Raw genomic sequence first — 17218 nt, forward strand, 5'->3', positions numbered from 1 at the left:
TACAATTTCCTATGTCTAACTTCCAGCTCCATTTTGTGACGTCCTTGGTCTTCGTCCATTGTTGATCACAGACATACTCCATACCTGTCATAGAAATGTTAGTTATTCCCTCCCTCCTAAAGTTTAATTAATTAAAGAAAGTAGTCAATATTTAGGCACAATTACCTTCAAATATGCACATAAAGTATGATTATTGTCACTTGGGGTCGTGAACCCACTTGGACGTTTGGGTAAAGTCATCTAATGGGTTTAATACACCAAGGGTATTAAACTTCCTAGGTTATGAAATGTATGCTCTTAATAAAGGGTGTTGGTTTAGCTCTACCCTAGGTTGACTAAGAGCGGGTTTACTAGACGCAAGGTTCCCGAGTGGACTACTCGAGTGAGAAGGCTACGCGGTCACCGGTATTCGGACACCCCGCGCATATGCCAACTCTCCTAAAATTTGGATTTTTGAAGAAATTTGCGGGTGCGCAAAACACACCTCGCGTGTACGTGTGATAGTGTGAATTTCCAAATGTGGAGAAAAGTGATACGGAATGACAGTTTATATCAAAATAGTAACACATAAGCAATTTATATCAACAAGCAATTAATAGCATGTACAAACAGTTAAGAACAAATAAAGTAATTAAAATAAGCACACAAAGCCTAATTAAAACTAAGTCCGTTATGGTTAGAACCTAAGTAGTCCCCATCAGAGTCGCCAAGCTGTTATACCCTATTTTAACCGGGGTCAAAATAGTTTACAACATCCGGGTAATTCCGGGGTTATTTAAAGTTAAGAGTCGCCACCTAATTATTAACGGTGAATTAGGACACCTAAGTTTATTAAAGTAATTATCTAAAGTTGATATTATTGTAAAGTCTACGAAACCGAAAAGATTCTAGGTACGGGTTCAACTAATCTAGAGGGAAGGTATTAGGCATCCTCTAAATTCCATTAATAATGATTAATCCGACCGGACTAAAATTTAATTAGGCTAAAAGTGAAAATATAATATTTTACCCATTTAAGAAAAATATCTCGTGAGTGTTGCTAAGGTTATAGTAAAAATATAAATATGTTGTTTTAAATAAGATTTGTGAAAAAGGATAATAATTTGTATAAAAAACTTTAGTTATAAATAAACCAAGGGATGTATGGATTTGTGCAACATTTTATAAATATTTGGAGAGAGTAAGTTATGCCGATTAACGAATTTAAAAGCGTTATTGTAAGATTAATATCGGTAAAGTTTAAAGTTTTTATAGAAAACTATTAGTTCAACATAGATTATGTGAAAGTTGTTTTAATAAATACCTATTTCAAGTGTTTAAAAGAGTTAAAGTGAAGAATAATCTGCCTTTTATTTCTCAAAATAAGCTATCGCTAGTGTAAATTTTATGACGTTTCAAATTTCTAAAATAGTAAGAGTGAATCTTGATTCTTTTAACTTAAATGTGTAATCATGCTATTTTGAAATCAATTATTCTAATAAGAAGTAAATGTTATAGATCCTATGAATAACTTAACATAAAAGGGGAATGAAACCTATGAACTAATTATGATTTTTTCTCTTAAATTAAACTACCCATTATGCTAAAGCTAAACCCATTAATTTATTAGAAATTCATCTAAGTTAAGAAAATAAAATAAGATAAGATGTTAGTCATACAAAGCAAATAAAAATACACAACAAATGAAATAAGGAAGAGAGGAAAAGGTTAAATGGATCTGGCCCATTTATTAAGGCCCAACTGCTGCAACTGTTCACGTTATTGGGCTTAGGCCCAGTAAATTTCTTTATATTGCTGCTGCGGGCTGTCCCTGTTTATTGGGCTTTGGCCCAGATTTTTGTTTTCTATTTGTGCTGCGGGTGGGCTGACTCGAGGAGATTTTGTTGGGCCTTTTGGCCCAACACCGGATGCGGAAGAAGGCGAGTCCTCGGACTCGTATGCGATGGTCATGCGTAAAACAAAAGAAAAAGATTAGTGCATGATCAATGAATAAAACTAAACATACATAAGGTAAACTCAAAAGAAGGACAGGTTCATATACGTACTATGTATATCTAGTATATTCCATATTCATGGGGAACATAGAAGCAATTTGTTAACTACTTAATAACCTTTAATTAATCAGTGGACTGCTTATAATTAATATATTAACGATTTCCAAGCTAACAGTAAGAAAAGAGATTAAACAAGTGCAGCAGCCCAGCAGCTTAAAATATATTGATAATCTACAGAACTTCATAGATGTTGAAAGGTAAAAAGAAAAAAAACGAAAGATTAAATCATATCGTAAGGCTAGCTGACCATTCAAAACATTTAAAGGGCATCTTTGTAGCTCGTTTGAAAGAGAAGAAGGGTCTAATCTCTAGAGATAATAACTAAAGATGGGTATTTAGAGATTCAATATTTATCAAACTATACAAACCATTGTTCCTTGAAAGTGAAATTAAACATCATGATTCACAGTCTAGGGGTTCAAGAAATCACAGAAGGCAACACCCACATGTGAAATAGCTACCCGAACATCGGAACATGAAGGACAATGGACTCAAATGAAATAACATGCTCTTATATTTCAAGCCACCTAAAGTATAATTATTATGGTTATAATAATTACATAACCATATTTAAGCAAATTAACCTATTTCAAGGATTCAGTCATGTCTTTACACAGAAAACACACACAAACAGTAGCTAAACACATCAACATTCAAACTAGCATACGTTTTGCATTAATTCTACAATATGACAGTTGGGGAATCCATAGAGTTAAACACTTTTATTCCTACTAAACAGCGATACTCCACCAGGCCATACTTAAACTCTTTACTCAAACAATATGGCAATCAACACCACACTATAAGGACCCGAGAGATTTTACAGAGTGGAAGATGAACCCAACACCACTTGAACTAAATTAAGAATTACTACTCCATTAGCTTAGCTTATTAATGGACTAAAAAAACGTATTGTCGACAAACATAACAGAAACTATACATGATATTTAAGCTTTATCATTATAGCAAACAGGGGAATGTACATTCTATTAACGACCATTAAGTATACTGATTAACACCCATTCACATATCAAGCTCAAGTAAAGGCATGCCCTTTAAGAGTTTCAATGCTTGTGAAACAAATGAGTCCTGGGAACGCAATTTCTACCTAGGCGATGGCTAACGAAGATTTCTAACGAAGCAGTAAGCACAAAAATGACGACTCACACTCACGACATAAAAGATTTAAAATAAGCATGCTGAATGTCTCTTTTATGATACCCAAAATAAACACATAAAAAATGGAAGAACTAACAGCACTTGACAATATGCACAGAACCATAAATGTACAGAAAACTACAACAGAAAAGAAGAGATATTTTGCCGACCTTTTTCTGGTGCAGTGAAACAGGGCTGTCGATAGTCACGAATCTAAACTCGACTACGACGAACGATTCGAACCTCGGATTGAAACGAACCAGAAAGTTTTTCTTTGTCGGAAGTGTTCAAGAATAAGCTAAAGTGGCTTATCAAATCGTATGAAATTTAGAGTAAGCTGCAGACTAACCAAAGTCCCAATAGAAACAGAAACAATACCCTCTTTCTTTGGAAAAATTGGTTATTTCAAAATAATCTTCGGATGCCAGTAATGACTACCAAAAGACCTCTGTACAGAAATGGAATTTTAACAAATCCTGGATTTTGAAGTAGCAGTGGAGATATCGAAAATCTGTCCCCTTTCTTGAGACTTTCAAGATGTATTTATAGGAGATGTGTGCTAGGGTTAGGGCAAGCGGGGATTTGAAATCAAAATTCAAAAAATCGAGTCAAACCCGTGATAATCCGAACGTTGAAACCATTCACGTGTTGATTCAGAATTTTGCCCGAAGTGGACTGAATTCCTCTGGTCTTTTGAGGATATGTTGTGTTCTGAAGCGAAAAAAAAGATCCTTTGTCATTTCAACGACAGAACGCAGATGTGAGGACAAAATTTACTTGGAAAGGGAAGGACAAGGCTGTTCTTGGTTAAAGTGGACTAGGTTTTTTCTAGAAATGGGAGGGAGAAAGATGAAGAAGAGAGAGAGGAGGAGAGAAGAGCGTAGGCGGCGTGAAGGAGAAAAGAAGTAGGTTTTGTTTTTAGGTTTGGCTGATGTAGTAGTTGGGCCGGATCGGGTCGGGTGTTGTTGAAATGGGCTGGATCGGGTCACTATTAGGATGTGGGCTGGACCGGGTAGAGGAATGGGTAATGGGCTGAAGAGTTTTGGGATTAAAATGTGGGCTGCTCCTTTTGTGTTGGGCTGGCCGAATTAGGCCTTAGCCCATATGTTTTCAAGGTTAACCACAGACTGAATTAATATTTTGAGCTTCTAAATTAGATCAAATATATTATGTAGTAATAACAATAATAATATCAATAATAATAAATTCCATAATTAACGTTAATATATAAATATGAGCAAAGTGATAATAGAGTAAAAATACTACCTAAGTTATACATAATAAGTAAGTAGCGAGGTACGTCGTATTAATACTTAACAATATTAATATAGTAGTAGAAATTATAATAAAGTAAGGGTAAATATAAGATATTGATTTATTAATTGGAATAGAGGAGGGGCAAAATTGGGTGTCAACATCGTCAATAGATCAAAAGAGGCCAAAGCACATGCAGCAGCAGCAGCTCTAAGATGGATGCCAAAACCGTCACAAGTCACAACTGTTCGAGTACCACAAATATAAGGCTCAAAAACATGATCGGATGGAGTACAACTCTGCAGAGCGCATATTTGAACTCACAACAAGTGTGCACCAACGTAAAAGAGGTAACGTCCACACAATTTGTGAGATTCCAAGAACATGCACATGCGGCAAGTGGCAATCATATCACATGCCATGTTCTCATGCCTTCAAGTGTTTTATCGCAATGGGAAAGAACGTCTCCCCATACATGGCTGAGGAATATACAGTTGAAAATTATGCAAGAACGTATGCTGGAAGGTTCTAACCACTTGGTAGTGAGAGTTATTGGCCACCGGATCCATTTTCAATGGTTGCAAATAAAACATTTATCTGTAAATTCAAAAAGAAAGCATACTCCCGTATTCATAATGAAATGGATGTTCCATCGGGGAGATACAATCGAAAATGCTCATTTTGCAATTATGTTGGTCATGATAAGCGTTAGTGTCCCTTACGGCATGGTGGTCAAACTACATCTCGCGGTGGAAGTACCTTTCATGGTAGAAGAAACTTTCGTGGTGGTAGATCTAGCAGTGGTGGCACATCTAGTGGTGGTGGCGGAAGATCAACTCAAGGGCATTAACTTATAAATGTTTTTTAAGTTTTTTTCTTTCTTTAATGATTGTATTTTAAAAAGTTTGGGTTTCTTATTAATGTACAAGTTTAAGTATTTTCATATTGTTATGAATGATGCAATTTAATTATTTTGAGATTTGTATGAATGCTGCAATTTTGACTAAAAAAATAGTAAACGTAAATCTAAACCCAAGTATTCGTAAAGAATTTAAAGCTAATGACACCAAGCCTTCAAACAAAAATGGCGTTCGAGCACTTTTCAACCACTAAAACGGTAATCCGAAGATTTTCTTATCTTTGATGTATTGAGCCTACCTTATTAATCGCACAAAAATAAGTAGGGTTCTATATAAAATATTGAAGTTTCGGGTCCCGAAGCATGATTAATCTATGGTCAAAGTACATTAAAAAGTGTAATGAAAGAGGGGTTAACCAAAAGGGCAAAAACAAAAAACAAAAAAGGAACCATTTACTGCGCTAAAGCACTTAACGGTGTCGTCCCAGTTAAGTGGTTTAGCGCAGTAATTTATTGCGCTAAAGGCAGTTTTGTAACTTTTTTTTTTGTTGGGGTAGTTTGGTTCAAAAACACTTTTCTGGGGTTATTTTGGTTCCGGACTCCGTTTAATTGTTGCTTTCATTTGTTTTAAATTCATTACTCTCTCCATCTCATAATAAGTGTCACCTTAGCCAAAAACAGACATATTAAGAAACGAATGATGAAGTGTAAGTTTACCAAATTACCCTTATATAATTTTTTTTTTCTCTTGATGATTAGAGCATGCACAAGTAGTTTATCTTTTGACATTAGGAATCCAACCATCATCATTTAGAGTACTACTACTTCTTTTGCCCCTCTTACTAATCTTATCTTCTTCTATTTTCATGTGAACCCAAAATTTAACATTGTGAATCCAACTTTTGGCCTTGAATAAAGAAACTTGTCATTTTTTGTTCAAGGGCAAAAATGGAAAAAACTAATCAATATATGCATTGATATCCTAAGGTGACACTTATTATGCGACAAAAAAATATGATTAAGGTGACACTTATTATGAGACGGAGGAAGTATTATTTTGTTTCTTTCTTAATTTTTAAAATTTTATTTGAAAGACATAAAAAGTGTTAACTTTATTAACCATAAGAGTCAACAAGTAATACAGAGAACTAAAAGAAAGAAAACTAAGAGCCTGTTTGGATGAGCTTATGCCTATAAGCTGTTTGCAGCTTTATAAGCTAAAAAAAATAAGTTGGGGTAGTCTAACTTATTTTTTTTGGCTTATAAGCTGTTTTCAGCTTATAAGCTGCTTTAGATAAGCTAAGTTAAATGGGCCCAATTATTTTTTTGAGCTTATTTTAAGCACAAAATGACTTTAAGCTGGCCAGCCAAACACTCAAAAAAGCTGAAAACGGCTTATAAGCAACTTATAAGCCAATCCAAACGGGCTCTAAGAGCATGAGGAAACAAGTTGCATTACCTAAATTTTTACATTATCGTCATTTTGCTCTTGTATTATTCCGCTCATATTTAATTTGAGTTTGTTGTCAAATATTATATATAGAATGTTAAATGAATCAACAAAAAATAATAGAATCATGAAAAGATTTTCCATTAAGAAAGATTAATTTTCTCTTATAAAAAATAATATTCAATGATATTTTAAAATTTATATTGACCGCGCGCAGCGCGGACATGAACACTAGTTCAATATTAATTTATACATTTTCTGTTGATTTCTTAGCACATACTGAATTCGCCAAACATGTAGTCATTGTCAATCACGAATGCCTTCCCGATGTTAGACTACCCGGCACGAATCCGGATTTAGTCGGACCCCAATGCGGATACCGGACACCGGATGGAAAAAAAAATCATGAATGCCTTCTGTGTACATTGCTGAAAATTTACTTTAATGTATGTCCCAATCTATTTATTCAAAATGATTTATACCAAATTAATAAATACAGATACATATCTTTTATACATATATTTCTCACTTAATTATAATTAAGTGATGTGCTCACAGTTCAATTTTTAACTTGCAAGCTTAAACTGCTCAATTTGATGTACACACTAGATGTGAGAATAATTTTGCCAGAGTAGTCTCACCTACCACGGTGTGCAAACCAATAAATGGCGTTGAAGTGCAAACGGAAAAAGCTAGCTAGTCAATATAGGGCACATTATGTCCATTATGAAAGCATTATTATATCATGATGTATGGACAGTTACTACTGAACACTAATATTGCTTGCGGGCCAAGGAATACAAGTACGTCATGTCTCCTTTAATGGTGAGAAAAGATTATGGACTTTTTGGTTGATTAACGCCTTAACATTTCGTGTGAGAGAGATGGATGGACTGGACCAAAATTTGGCATGAAAATGGAACGTCTCTGCATGTTCTAATTTGTATTTCAGCATCAGAGGTGTAGTTTTACTCTTTCTTCTTTTTCTTTGTTGGCGTGGGGGATGGGTGCATTAAAAGTATCCCTCTGCTGGGAAAAGGGCTAAAAATATTCTCCATTATAAATTTGGGTCAAAAATATCCCTCCCGTCATTAAAGTTTTCAAATATATCCCTGTCTTAACGGAAATCCCCAACATAAACCCATTTCATTTTTAAACCTGCTTCATTTAAACTCGATCCAACTAAATAAAAAACGCATATGAGTTACCCACTCCTGTGCCTAGTGGCTCCAGATGTAGGACTCAGGAACAAGTTGGCCGCATATGAGCTTTTTATGTAGCTGAGTCGGGTTTAAATGAAGCCGGTTTATAAATGAAATCGGATTATGTTGGAGATTCCGTTAGGACAGGAGTATATTTGAAAACTTTAATGACGAGAGGGGTATTTTTGACAAATTTGTAATAGAAGATATTTTAGCCCTCTTACCAAAATACAGGGACATTTTTAACCCTTTCCCTACTTATAAAGACAAGATGGAGATGTGCTGTCATGGGAATCTTTCCTTTTCTGATCGGGAGGAAATTATTACTCCTTTCACTCGTAAAAGGCTTGAGAAAAATCTGTCAAAATAAATTATACTCCTGAAAAAGAAAAAAGAAAAAAAAAAAAAAGAGAAGAAGGAAAAACCGTAATAATTCAGCAGCCCCGCCCATGGGAAACGTTCGCATTATTCCTGGTTGATCACGTTTCCTAAGACCTTTCTTTCCCCCTTTTTTTTTTTTTTTCCCTAAGACCTTGTATATACGTACAAATAATTTAATCAAAATAATTTCGACATAAAATGTAGAATTATTTTATATCCCTAATTCAGTTTTTGGTATACAATTATGATAAGTATTGTTTTATATCAAACTTATTTAATGTTTGATAACAATTTCAGAATTAGCTATAAAACAACCAAATTGTAACAAATATGTCCTCCTCCGAAACTCTTCCCTCGTAGTCTTTTAAGAAGGTAAGATAATTTATTGAAAATTAATAAAAGTTTATTATATCATGTAAAACGAAACGCATGCATATTTATATTATATCTTCTATGTCCCTTGAACTCAATGAATCTAATATTACAGTCAACTTAATAATTTCTGTACATCTATCAAAAAGAGTACATCCCTTAATTATACTTCTGTTATTAATTAATTATCTCTGTACTACAATGCTCACATTATTATTTCACTATAATTTGTTTATAAACCAAACAATCCAGGAGTGAAAACATTTGTTACTCATGTAGAACTCTAAACTCACCAAGATCTTGTATTAGTGTATTACTAATCTTTCCATGCAAAAGGAGCTGGAATTTATGAGAAAGGGAAACGTCATCCCAACGCTCACACGACGGATACACCAACATGCGGATCTCATCATGCATCAATATATTTTGCAAAGTTGTCTCTTAGACCAAAGTCTCAAAAGGCACCGTAGTGTGTTATGAAGTTATTTAATTGTCTTATGAGGTACTCTATTTCACATGCATCAAAATACATATATATTAGGCGTATTCACATCCAAATATGGCCTGTGAATTGCGATAATATGGCCAAGTGGAGAGTAAAAGCTTTTTTTTTTTCTTTTTTTCTTTTTTGTTTTTACTAATTAGTACTCCCTCTGTTTCAATTTATGTGAACCTATTACTATTTGGGGAGTCTACGAGATGGTTCTTTGACTGGGTTTTGCTTGCATTTTTTCGAAATTATTTGAATTATAAATTATCATGACTTATGTAACACCCCCGCATCTTGGAACTAAGTCTAGGCTCATATCATTAAAGTTCTAGTGGGTTGATAGGCCTATTTCGGGCAGCGATAACTACTTGATCCGTTGTGAATTTGGAAGAACTTCCTTGGTGAAAGTTGTAGCCCTATTAACTAGCTTTCCAACGGTATATTATGGGGATTAAACGGACATCTGTGCAAAGAGTTATGCCCATTTGACTGAGGCCTGTTCGCTGGAAAATTCGTCTACGTTACGGTGACGTTACGGACCGTAACTCGTGTTACGGGCCGTAACAGTGAGCCGTAACACGGACGAAATTTCCAGAACCTCACTGGAAATTCACTCCAGGATACGGTCCCAAGATACGGTCCGTCCCTTCGTGTTACGGACCGTACCTTGTGTTACGGACCGTAACAGTAGACCGTAACACAGGGAAAATTTCCAGAAACTTTCTGGAAATTTTCATCAAGGTACGACGCCACGTTACGGTCCGTACCCTGTGTTACGGGACCGTAACATGGGCGTGTTTTGGTCCGCAGTTGAGTTTCGGGTCAACTGACTTCGGGAGGCCATAACCCTATCGTAAGTTGAGAATTTGGGAAAACTCAAAGAATGAAAGTTGTAGAGAATTGAAATACCTTTCCAACCATAGGTTGTGAGTTCACAGGCGACGTCGGGATAGGGAGATATGGACGTTTTAATACAGAACAGTCCCGACCCGTTTTCAAGTTGGGTCAACCCATTTTCCCATTGGTATATAAAGAAAATGATTACCCTAGCAGCCATTATTTCCCTCATTTTCAGATTTTTAGAGAGAGAAAAAGAAAGAGAGGAGATCTAGAGAGAAGAAGTGGAGAATCAACCAAGTTTAAGGCCCCGAATCCCAAAGTTCGTGAAGGATAATTTGTAGTACAAGTTGTGGTCGTCATTTTAAGCTAAAGATCGGACTTGGGGGTGTTGATTTCGTGGTGACCACCCAAAAGGTAATATTTCTACTCCCTAATAACTTATAATTGTGAATTGATGAATTCTTGGGAGAATAATAATTGGGTTTGTTGAAGATGATTATATGAACTATGCTAGTATTGTTGGATTGCTGACTTGGGATTGTTGTATTCATATGGGTGATGAAGAATGATGTTAATTGCATCTAATTGGGATTGTAGAAATGACTAGAAGTAAAAGAATGGGGATTTGGTGAAGAAAACACCATTAATGAGGGTTATAGAGCTTCATGCCCACTAAGTGTTTGATAAAATGCTTAGATGAACAAAACATGGATATTGTTGCTAATATAGAATCCCTATGACTTGTATTGCTATAGATTGAAGTTGAAGGGGGTTGAAGAACATTGTGATAAGCTCAAAAGCGGGAAGTTAAGGTATGTAGAACTTCCATCCATATGTGGGAATCTCTACGTTCTTCCCCATGATCCGTTTCGTAAAATCCATGAAGTTCAAATCCTAGGGCATTAAACCCAACATATTGGTAGCCCGTAATTATGTATTTATGTACATGAATTTTGTATCTATACTCGTTATTGTATTCCTAATCTTCCATTACGGTTATTAGGAATCCTAGCTAAATCCATGAATCATGAATTCTTCCTCATGCGTTCTCATTATGTTTATATGAAACTTTATGATTTCATCCGGCATGTTACAAGTATGTTTTCAAGACAAGTATATATATATGATTTCGAATTATTGTTATTTGCTCATGAACCAAAAACATGTTTTGTAAGACTATGACAAGTTATCTTATGAAAGTATACAAGCAAGTTAAAATTCATGAAAACCATGTACAAGCAAGTTATGATTCATGAACACTATGTACAAGCAAGTTATGATTCATGATATACCATGGGCAGCAAGTGCCACTATTTTACATGTTCATGTTTTGGGAGTTGCATTAATTACCGAGGAGGGCTTCAGATAGCCTGAAACTACGTAGCCACCGTAGGATGAGGATCGCTCCACCCATGTCCCGGACGATCTCTCATAATGACTGGATCCTTTCATAATTTACCAAATCTCATGTTCCCTGGCAAGGACTGAGTGTTCTGCTGGCGGGACGCAAGCACCAGACCATGGATCGGTTATAAGTTATTGCTCTCCCTACTTATCATGTTTTTACTAATGTTATATATATACATATGTACTCATGCTCATGTTCATGTCCAGGTTTTCAGTTCCAGTTCTTATCATGTTATTCCCTGTCCCATGTTATTTATTTCGGTTGCTTTACATACCAGTACATTCAATGTGCTGACGTCCCCTTTTATTGCCCGGGGGCCTGCATTTCACGATGCAGGTACAAACTTACAGGACGACGCCTCTGCTCATTAGGATCTGCACGTACCAGCTTATTGGTGAGCCCCATCTCATTCGGGGTTTACTTAATTGTTGTTTATGATTAGTTATGCATCTGAGGTATGCTGGGGGCCTTGTCCCAGTAAGTATGTATTCCAATCAGACTCATGATAGAGGTTTCATAGACTAGACGAGTCAGTTATGTCATGTCAGACATTTGGAGTCGTATAGCCATTTTGACTCACTCATGTTTAAACAAGTATTTTATTAAGTATTATGACTTACCATGTTTTATAAAGGCTCATTATGCATTCATGTTATATTCCGCTTATGTTATGTATTATGATGATTCAGCAAGCCATGTGGTTCGCTCGGTCATATACAGTCAGGCATCGAGTGTCGTGTTACGTCCAGGCCATGGTTCGGGGCGTGACAACTTATAGTATTTTTTGTGTACTTTCTAAAAATATAAATTTTATTTTTACAAACTAGAATAATCTATGTGAAAATATTTGGTCAAAGTTATAAAGTTTGACCCTCGTACTCCGAAAATGTTCACATAAATTGAAACAGAGGAAGTATAATGTTCCTATCGAGCGAGATTAACACTTTTTAAATCGGGGTTGGCTGATTTCGATTTAGATGAATATTGAATCAAACCGAACCATAAACATCCCTCTAGCCCCTCTTCCTTGCCCTTTCTTCTCTCAAAACATAAGGTTTCTTGCGACGGACTAATAACTCTAGATGGATCAGTAGTTGAAAAATGATGAACTACGGGCACACGTACTTGTACCATTCTACTTTTCGAATCCTTCACGAAATTAATTGCCCCACTCTGTATGGCCAGCCTCAACATCGTGTACAAAAAGGACTTATCTAAAAGGGTTTATATTTAATTACCTAACATTGACCAACCTGCCTTATAAACCAAGAAATTACCAAACGTCGGCTGAAGAAAACAAATTGCTGCCACCTCCAGAAATATTATACAAAACACGTTCAGACACCATAACTAACATACCCAAATTTAGGAGGTGGTAAATTAGAGACCCTTTCATAAACGTGTGGCAAGTAATTGTTTGCTTCATGCGTTTCATCGTCATTCTTTTTTCATTCTTCTTTCCCAAGTAATTGTAATCCTACTTCTTCTTTTATTTTTGCCACAACCCAAGTAGTGCATAAATTTCTACGTTATGTTAAAACCCCATAATTATTGCTTCTTTCCTTTTAAAGACACTAGAAGTTCTTTAGCTTTTTCCCAACAATAATCTTATCATGATTCTGCTTGAGTAATCCTACTTCCTCTATGATTTGCCGCAGCCAAATATAGTAATTTCTAGTTTTTCTTTTTCTAAAACCACATGAAGCTAATTTTGCTACTAGAATTTGCTTTCTCTTCAAAGAAACCAAACTTTCTTATTATGGTTCTTCTTCAGCTTCAAGTTTCAAGTAGATTTTAGCAATTTGTGTTATTCTTCAGCTAGATAGATTTACCTTTCCTATATACTATTCTAAATTATTTGCAGACATAAATCTAAAATGAAAAACAATTTGCAGTCTCAATTGTTGTCACTATTTCCAGTAGAAGCAATTCGAGAATCACATCTCATCATCAGTTACAAGATTGATGCTCTTCCCAATATGGGAATACCCAAAACAGAGCGACCCTTTATGGAAAGTACAAGCTCAGACACTGATCATCACGAAGAAAAAGTTCAAGAATCAGCAGTTTCTGACTCTGAGAGCTGTATTATAAGCTCCAATTATCAAGACAACACGAAATCAGATGGTTTAATATGGATTAGAGAAGGGGATAAGATTCATCATATGATAAGTAAGAAGTTCATTTCCGGATTCGGAACACTTGGATTATCTACAAAAATCGAAGCTATTCACAAGAATGCTTGCTCTAGCTTCATGAAGAGCGCAAAGCTTCAGTCATTCCTTATTTTTTCCAAAGCAATGGAGAAAAAGTGTGGAGGAAATGCTAATGTAAAGTATGCTTGGCTTGGAGCCTCCAAGGATGAAATTGACAGCATATTTTCTCATGGTTTTGGACATCCTATGCACAATAAAGCTTATGGTCATTGTATTTGCCTCTCTCATGATGATTATCCTGTTGACTGGTATATCTGAGCAGTTTCTTACAATTTTGTATGAATGAGTTTAACTTCTATACGACTAAAAGTATTTACACTGTTAAGTCTTCTATAAGGTAGACAATTGTTACAACATATTAAACTACACTAATAGTGTATTAGTTGCCAGAACAATAAGGCAGCAACCTGCTACAACAGATTAAATTACACATATAGTGTAAATTTTTCTTATATTAGTTGTATATATAAGTTAATTCCTTGCGCATTATCTTACCGAAAGTTTATTTTGGATCTGTTAAACTCTCCTTATGAGCATGTATGATTAAATTTCTTGGCCAGGTACTTAGTTTGTTGATGATCTCATCTAAAACAATTACTAGTAGTATTTGTTTTATGTTTGTCTTAACCTTTTCAATTGTTTTGTGTTTGACTAATTCCTGACTTTCTTGCATCTCTCAGTCTTCAAAAGGCAACTCCTGATAAGGATGGACTAAGGCATCTATTGCTTTGTCGGGTGATACTAGGAAGAACTGAAGTTGTTCATGCTGGTTCAGGACAGTCTCATCCAAGTTCTGAGGAGTTTGATACTGGAGTTGACAATGTACATTCTCCTAGAAAATATATTGTGTGGAGTACCAACATGAATTCTTATGTCTTCCCGGAATTTATGATCAGTTTCAGAGTCACTTCTCATGTCAAAAGTAGGCCTCTTGGAATCCCTTCTAAGAATACAGAGAATTGGTGATGCTTCAACTTTGGAGGATTTAATATTTTTCGCTCATATTTACTTTGCAGAGGATCGAAGGTTTTCAGTTCCTTTAAAATCTCCAAATTCACCTTGGATTTCTTTTCCTTCTCTGATCTCTGCGCTGTCAAAAATCTTGCCGCATAACACTGTCAAGTTGATTAATAAATATCACAGTGACTATAAGGTAAGTGCTTGCAATTTCTTTGTTCTTGACTATGTTTCTACTTTCCCATTTTTTGTTGAAGTCCGGTATATTTTCCAGGAGCGGAAGATTACGAGACGCGAGTTGATACAACAAGCTAGAAAATTAGCAGGAGACGATCTGTTAACTTCCATCATAAAATCCTTCAACAATAAGGTAAGCTGTACTTTAATCAAGATAATTGTGTGGTCATTTTGTTTTGATGACTGTTGTAGCACCAAACTAGTCCAATCATACGTCCGGTTTTCGAATGATATGTTATTTGAGCTGCAATAATGTTCTAAGATCCTGTGTTCAGTTTACATTCAAACCTTTTTACAAGTCATAGATGTTATGTAGTTGAGGGATAAAGGTGTTCTTGTCTTCTTGAACTGCTTCTTATGATATTTCACTATCTGTAGTGCATTTTTGTTCTGTATTTTTAAGAATATTATTACAACTGTCATGTTTGTGCTTTGATTTTTGCAGCAAAATAAAGAATAAAATGAAGACTCATCCGACATCAGCTCAATCAAATTTCAAGAATGGGAAAATAGAAACTGTGGTTTGCCTAAACGGGAGTTGGAGTAATTATCTTGTAGAATTTTGAGGCAATATATAAAGAATAGAAACATCATAGATTTAGACACAGGACTCAGCTAATTTTATATAATGACCTGATGAAAAGGATTAGCAGTTCTGACATCAATTTGATATGTATTCAATTTAGGAAGTATTTATTTCCCTCTAATCCCCCCTCCCCCACCAAATCTTTTTTCTTCTTTTTGGAAGTCTTAAGGGTCTTGCAGAGTAATAGTCTTTTACCATGGAGTGATAGATGGTTAAAATGTTCAGTGAATGAAGGACAATTCTCCATCAATATTTCAGGCATCTAATTTCTTATATCACTCTACCCTCCCTAGACTCCACTTTGTGGGATTCTACTGTGTATGTTGTTGTTGTTATGTATAAACAGTTCAATATCTTCAAGATTTCTGTTCCAACTTGCCAAGGTTGTCCGCTCGCTTTTAGATCATTAAGCATTTGAAGGCATCTAATTTCTTTTATCATTATGTGTCCCGAGAGGAGGGACAAAACATCACCGAGGAGACAAATACCTGGGGATTCAAAAAATTACTAGAATGTCATAGGTAAATTTCAAAATTTCGACTTAAAGCAACTTTGAACTCCCCTTACCGCTGATGTTAGGTGTATTTATACACTTTTCCGCCATCTTTTACCCATTCTTATACTGTATTTTAGAGCTAAATGCATAAAATACACCTAACATCTATTAACTATGTGATATGGGACTAATTTGTGCTTTATTGTGGAATCTAGGTGGTTTAAGTTGAAAATGCTACAGTGTGAAGATGAAGAGATTTGGAGCAAAATTGAAGAAGAGGAAAAAGAAAAGAAGGTCACGTTGAAGTCTTTTGGGTACAACAAGGACCAATGAAGGGTAATCCGAGCAATCCTGGCTAATTCTGAGGCAGTGCGGGTTGTACGAGTGAGCAGAAGGAGGTTGCAACACTTGAAGGCAAAATACAACCACTAAAGGGTCTCATGCATTGGCTGTGCGTCGCACACCTAGCGCACAAAATACCCTTTTCTGATTCTCAGACCTGTTATGCATTGGTTGTGCGGAGCACAGCGGATGCACAGACATAGTCATGCGATGGCCATGCGACGCATGATCAAAGCACAAGAGGCGTCAGTTCTCCTAAGTTGATCGGGATTGGGCCTACTTATCTCATATTTGCCCTAGCTTATAAATAACCGTTTTTACATTAGAATAGAGGACTTTGGACCTAGAGAGAGTAGGAGCCGCCGTGGAGGCCGGAGATTATTGGGTTTTATCTTTTCTTCTCCTTATTACTAGTTGGTATATTTTCTTTGAATGATTTGTTGCTTTTTTTCCATGTCTGTGGAGCTAAACTTCTCGTTCTAGGGTTGTGGTAAACCATGATTATTGATGTTTGGTGATTATTTCTTATCTTAATATGAGTTGTTGAGTTTGATTGCTTCTTTAATTCTGTTCATAATTGCTTGATTGTTTGGCTAACAGTTAGGTTCTATCGACTATCTAATATACATGCTTGGGAAAGATGTTGTTAGATTAGAGAAGGATTAAAGAAGGCGTGATCTGATTATCCCTACAGTTGGGCTAGGATTTGTGGCTAGGATAGGAATATACCTAGGCGTCGCGTTCAATTAAATACCATAAACAAATTGCGTTCTTGACAAGTCAATTACATAGGAATATAGGCGGCGAATTGTTTTGAATAGACGAGTAGTAGTTCGGGAGAATACTACGAGAGTTAATAATCCGGTAAATTAGCAATCGTCGACAATTCGGATTAAAGGGAAATAGTTCGAAAACT

The 17218-nt window shown here is 35.7% G+C and overlaps 1 protein-coding gene across 3 annotated transcripts; it reads left to right on the forward strand.

The window, feature by feature from the left end:
• The first annotated feature begins 12768 nt into the window (after window positions 1-12768).
• On the forward strand, window positions 12769-16816 carry LOC132623795 (probable inactive poly [ADP-ribose] polymerase SRO5). 3 transcript variants are annotated; one of them, XM_060338611.1, is made up of 6 exons: window positions 12771-12933; window positions 13364-13932; window positions 14365-14606; window positions 14701-14837; window positions 14916-15011; window positions 15324-15671. In XM_060338611.1, exons 2-6 carry the CDS (start codon window positions 13448-13450, stop codon window positions 15336-15338), a joined length of 975 nt encoding a protein of 324 aa, XP_060194594.1. In that variant the 5' UTR covers window positions 12771-12933; window positions 13364-13447; the 3' UTR covers window positions 15339-15671. The 3 variants fall into 3 exon arrangements, with proteins under 3 accessions (XP_060194593.1, XP_060194594.1, XP_060194592.1); XM_060338610.1 differs by lacking the exon at window positions 15324-15671 and adding an exon at window positions 16176-16816 and having other exon boundaries at window positions 12769-13932; XM_060338609.1 differs by having other exon boundaries at window positions 12771-13932.
• The last annotated feature ends 402 nt before the right edge of the window (window positions 16817-17218 follow it).

This window comes from Lycium barbarum, chromosome 12 (genome assembly GCF_019175385.1).
Source record: "Lycium barbarum isolate Lr01 chromosome 12, ASM1917538v2, whole genome shotgun sequence".
In the NCBI taxonomy this organism is placed as follows: domain Eukaryota; kingdom Viridiplantae; phylum Streptophyta; class Magnoliopsida; order Solanales; family Solanaceae; genus Lycium; species Lycium barbarum.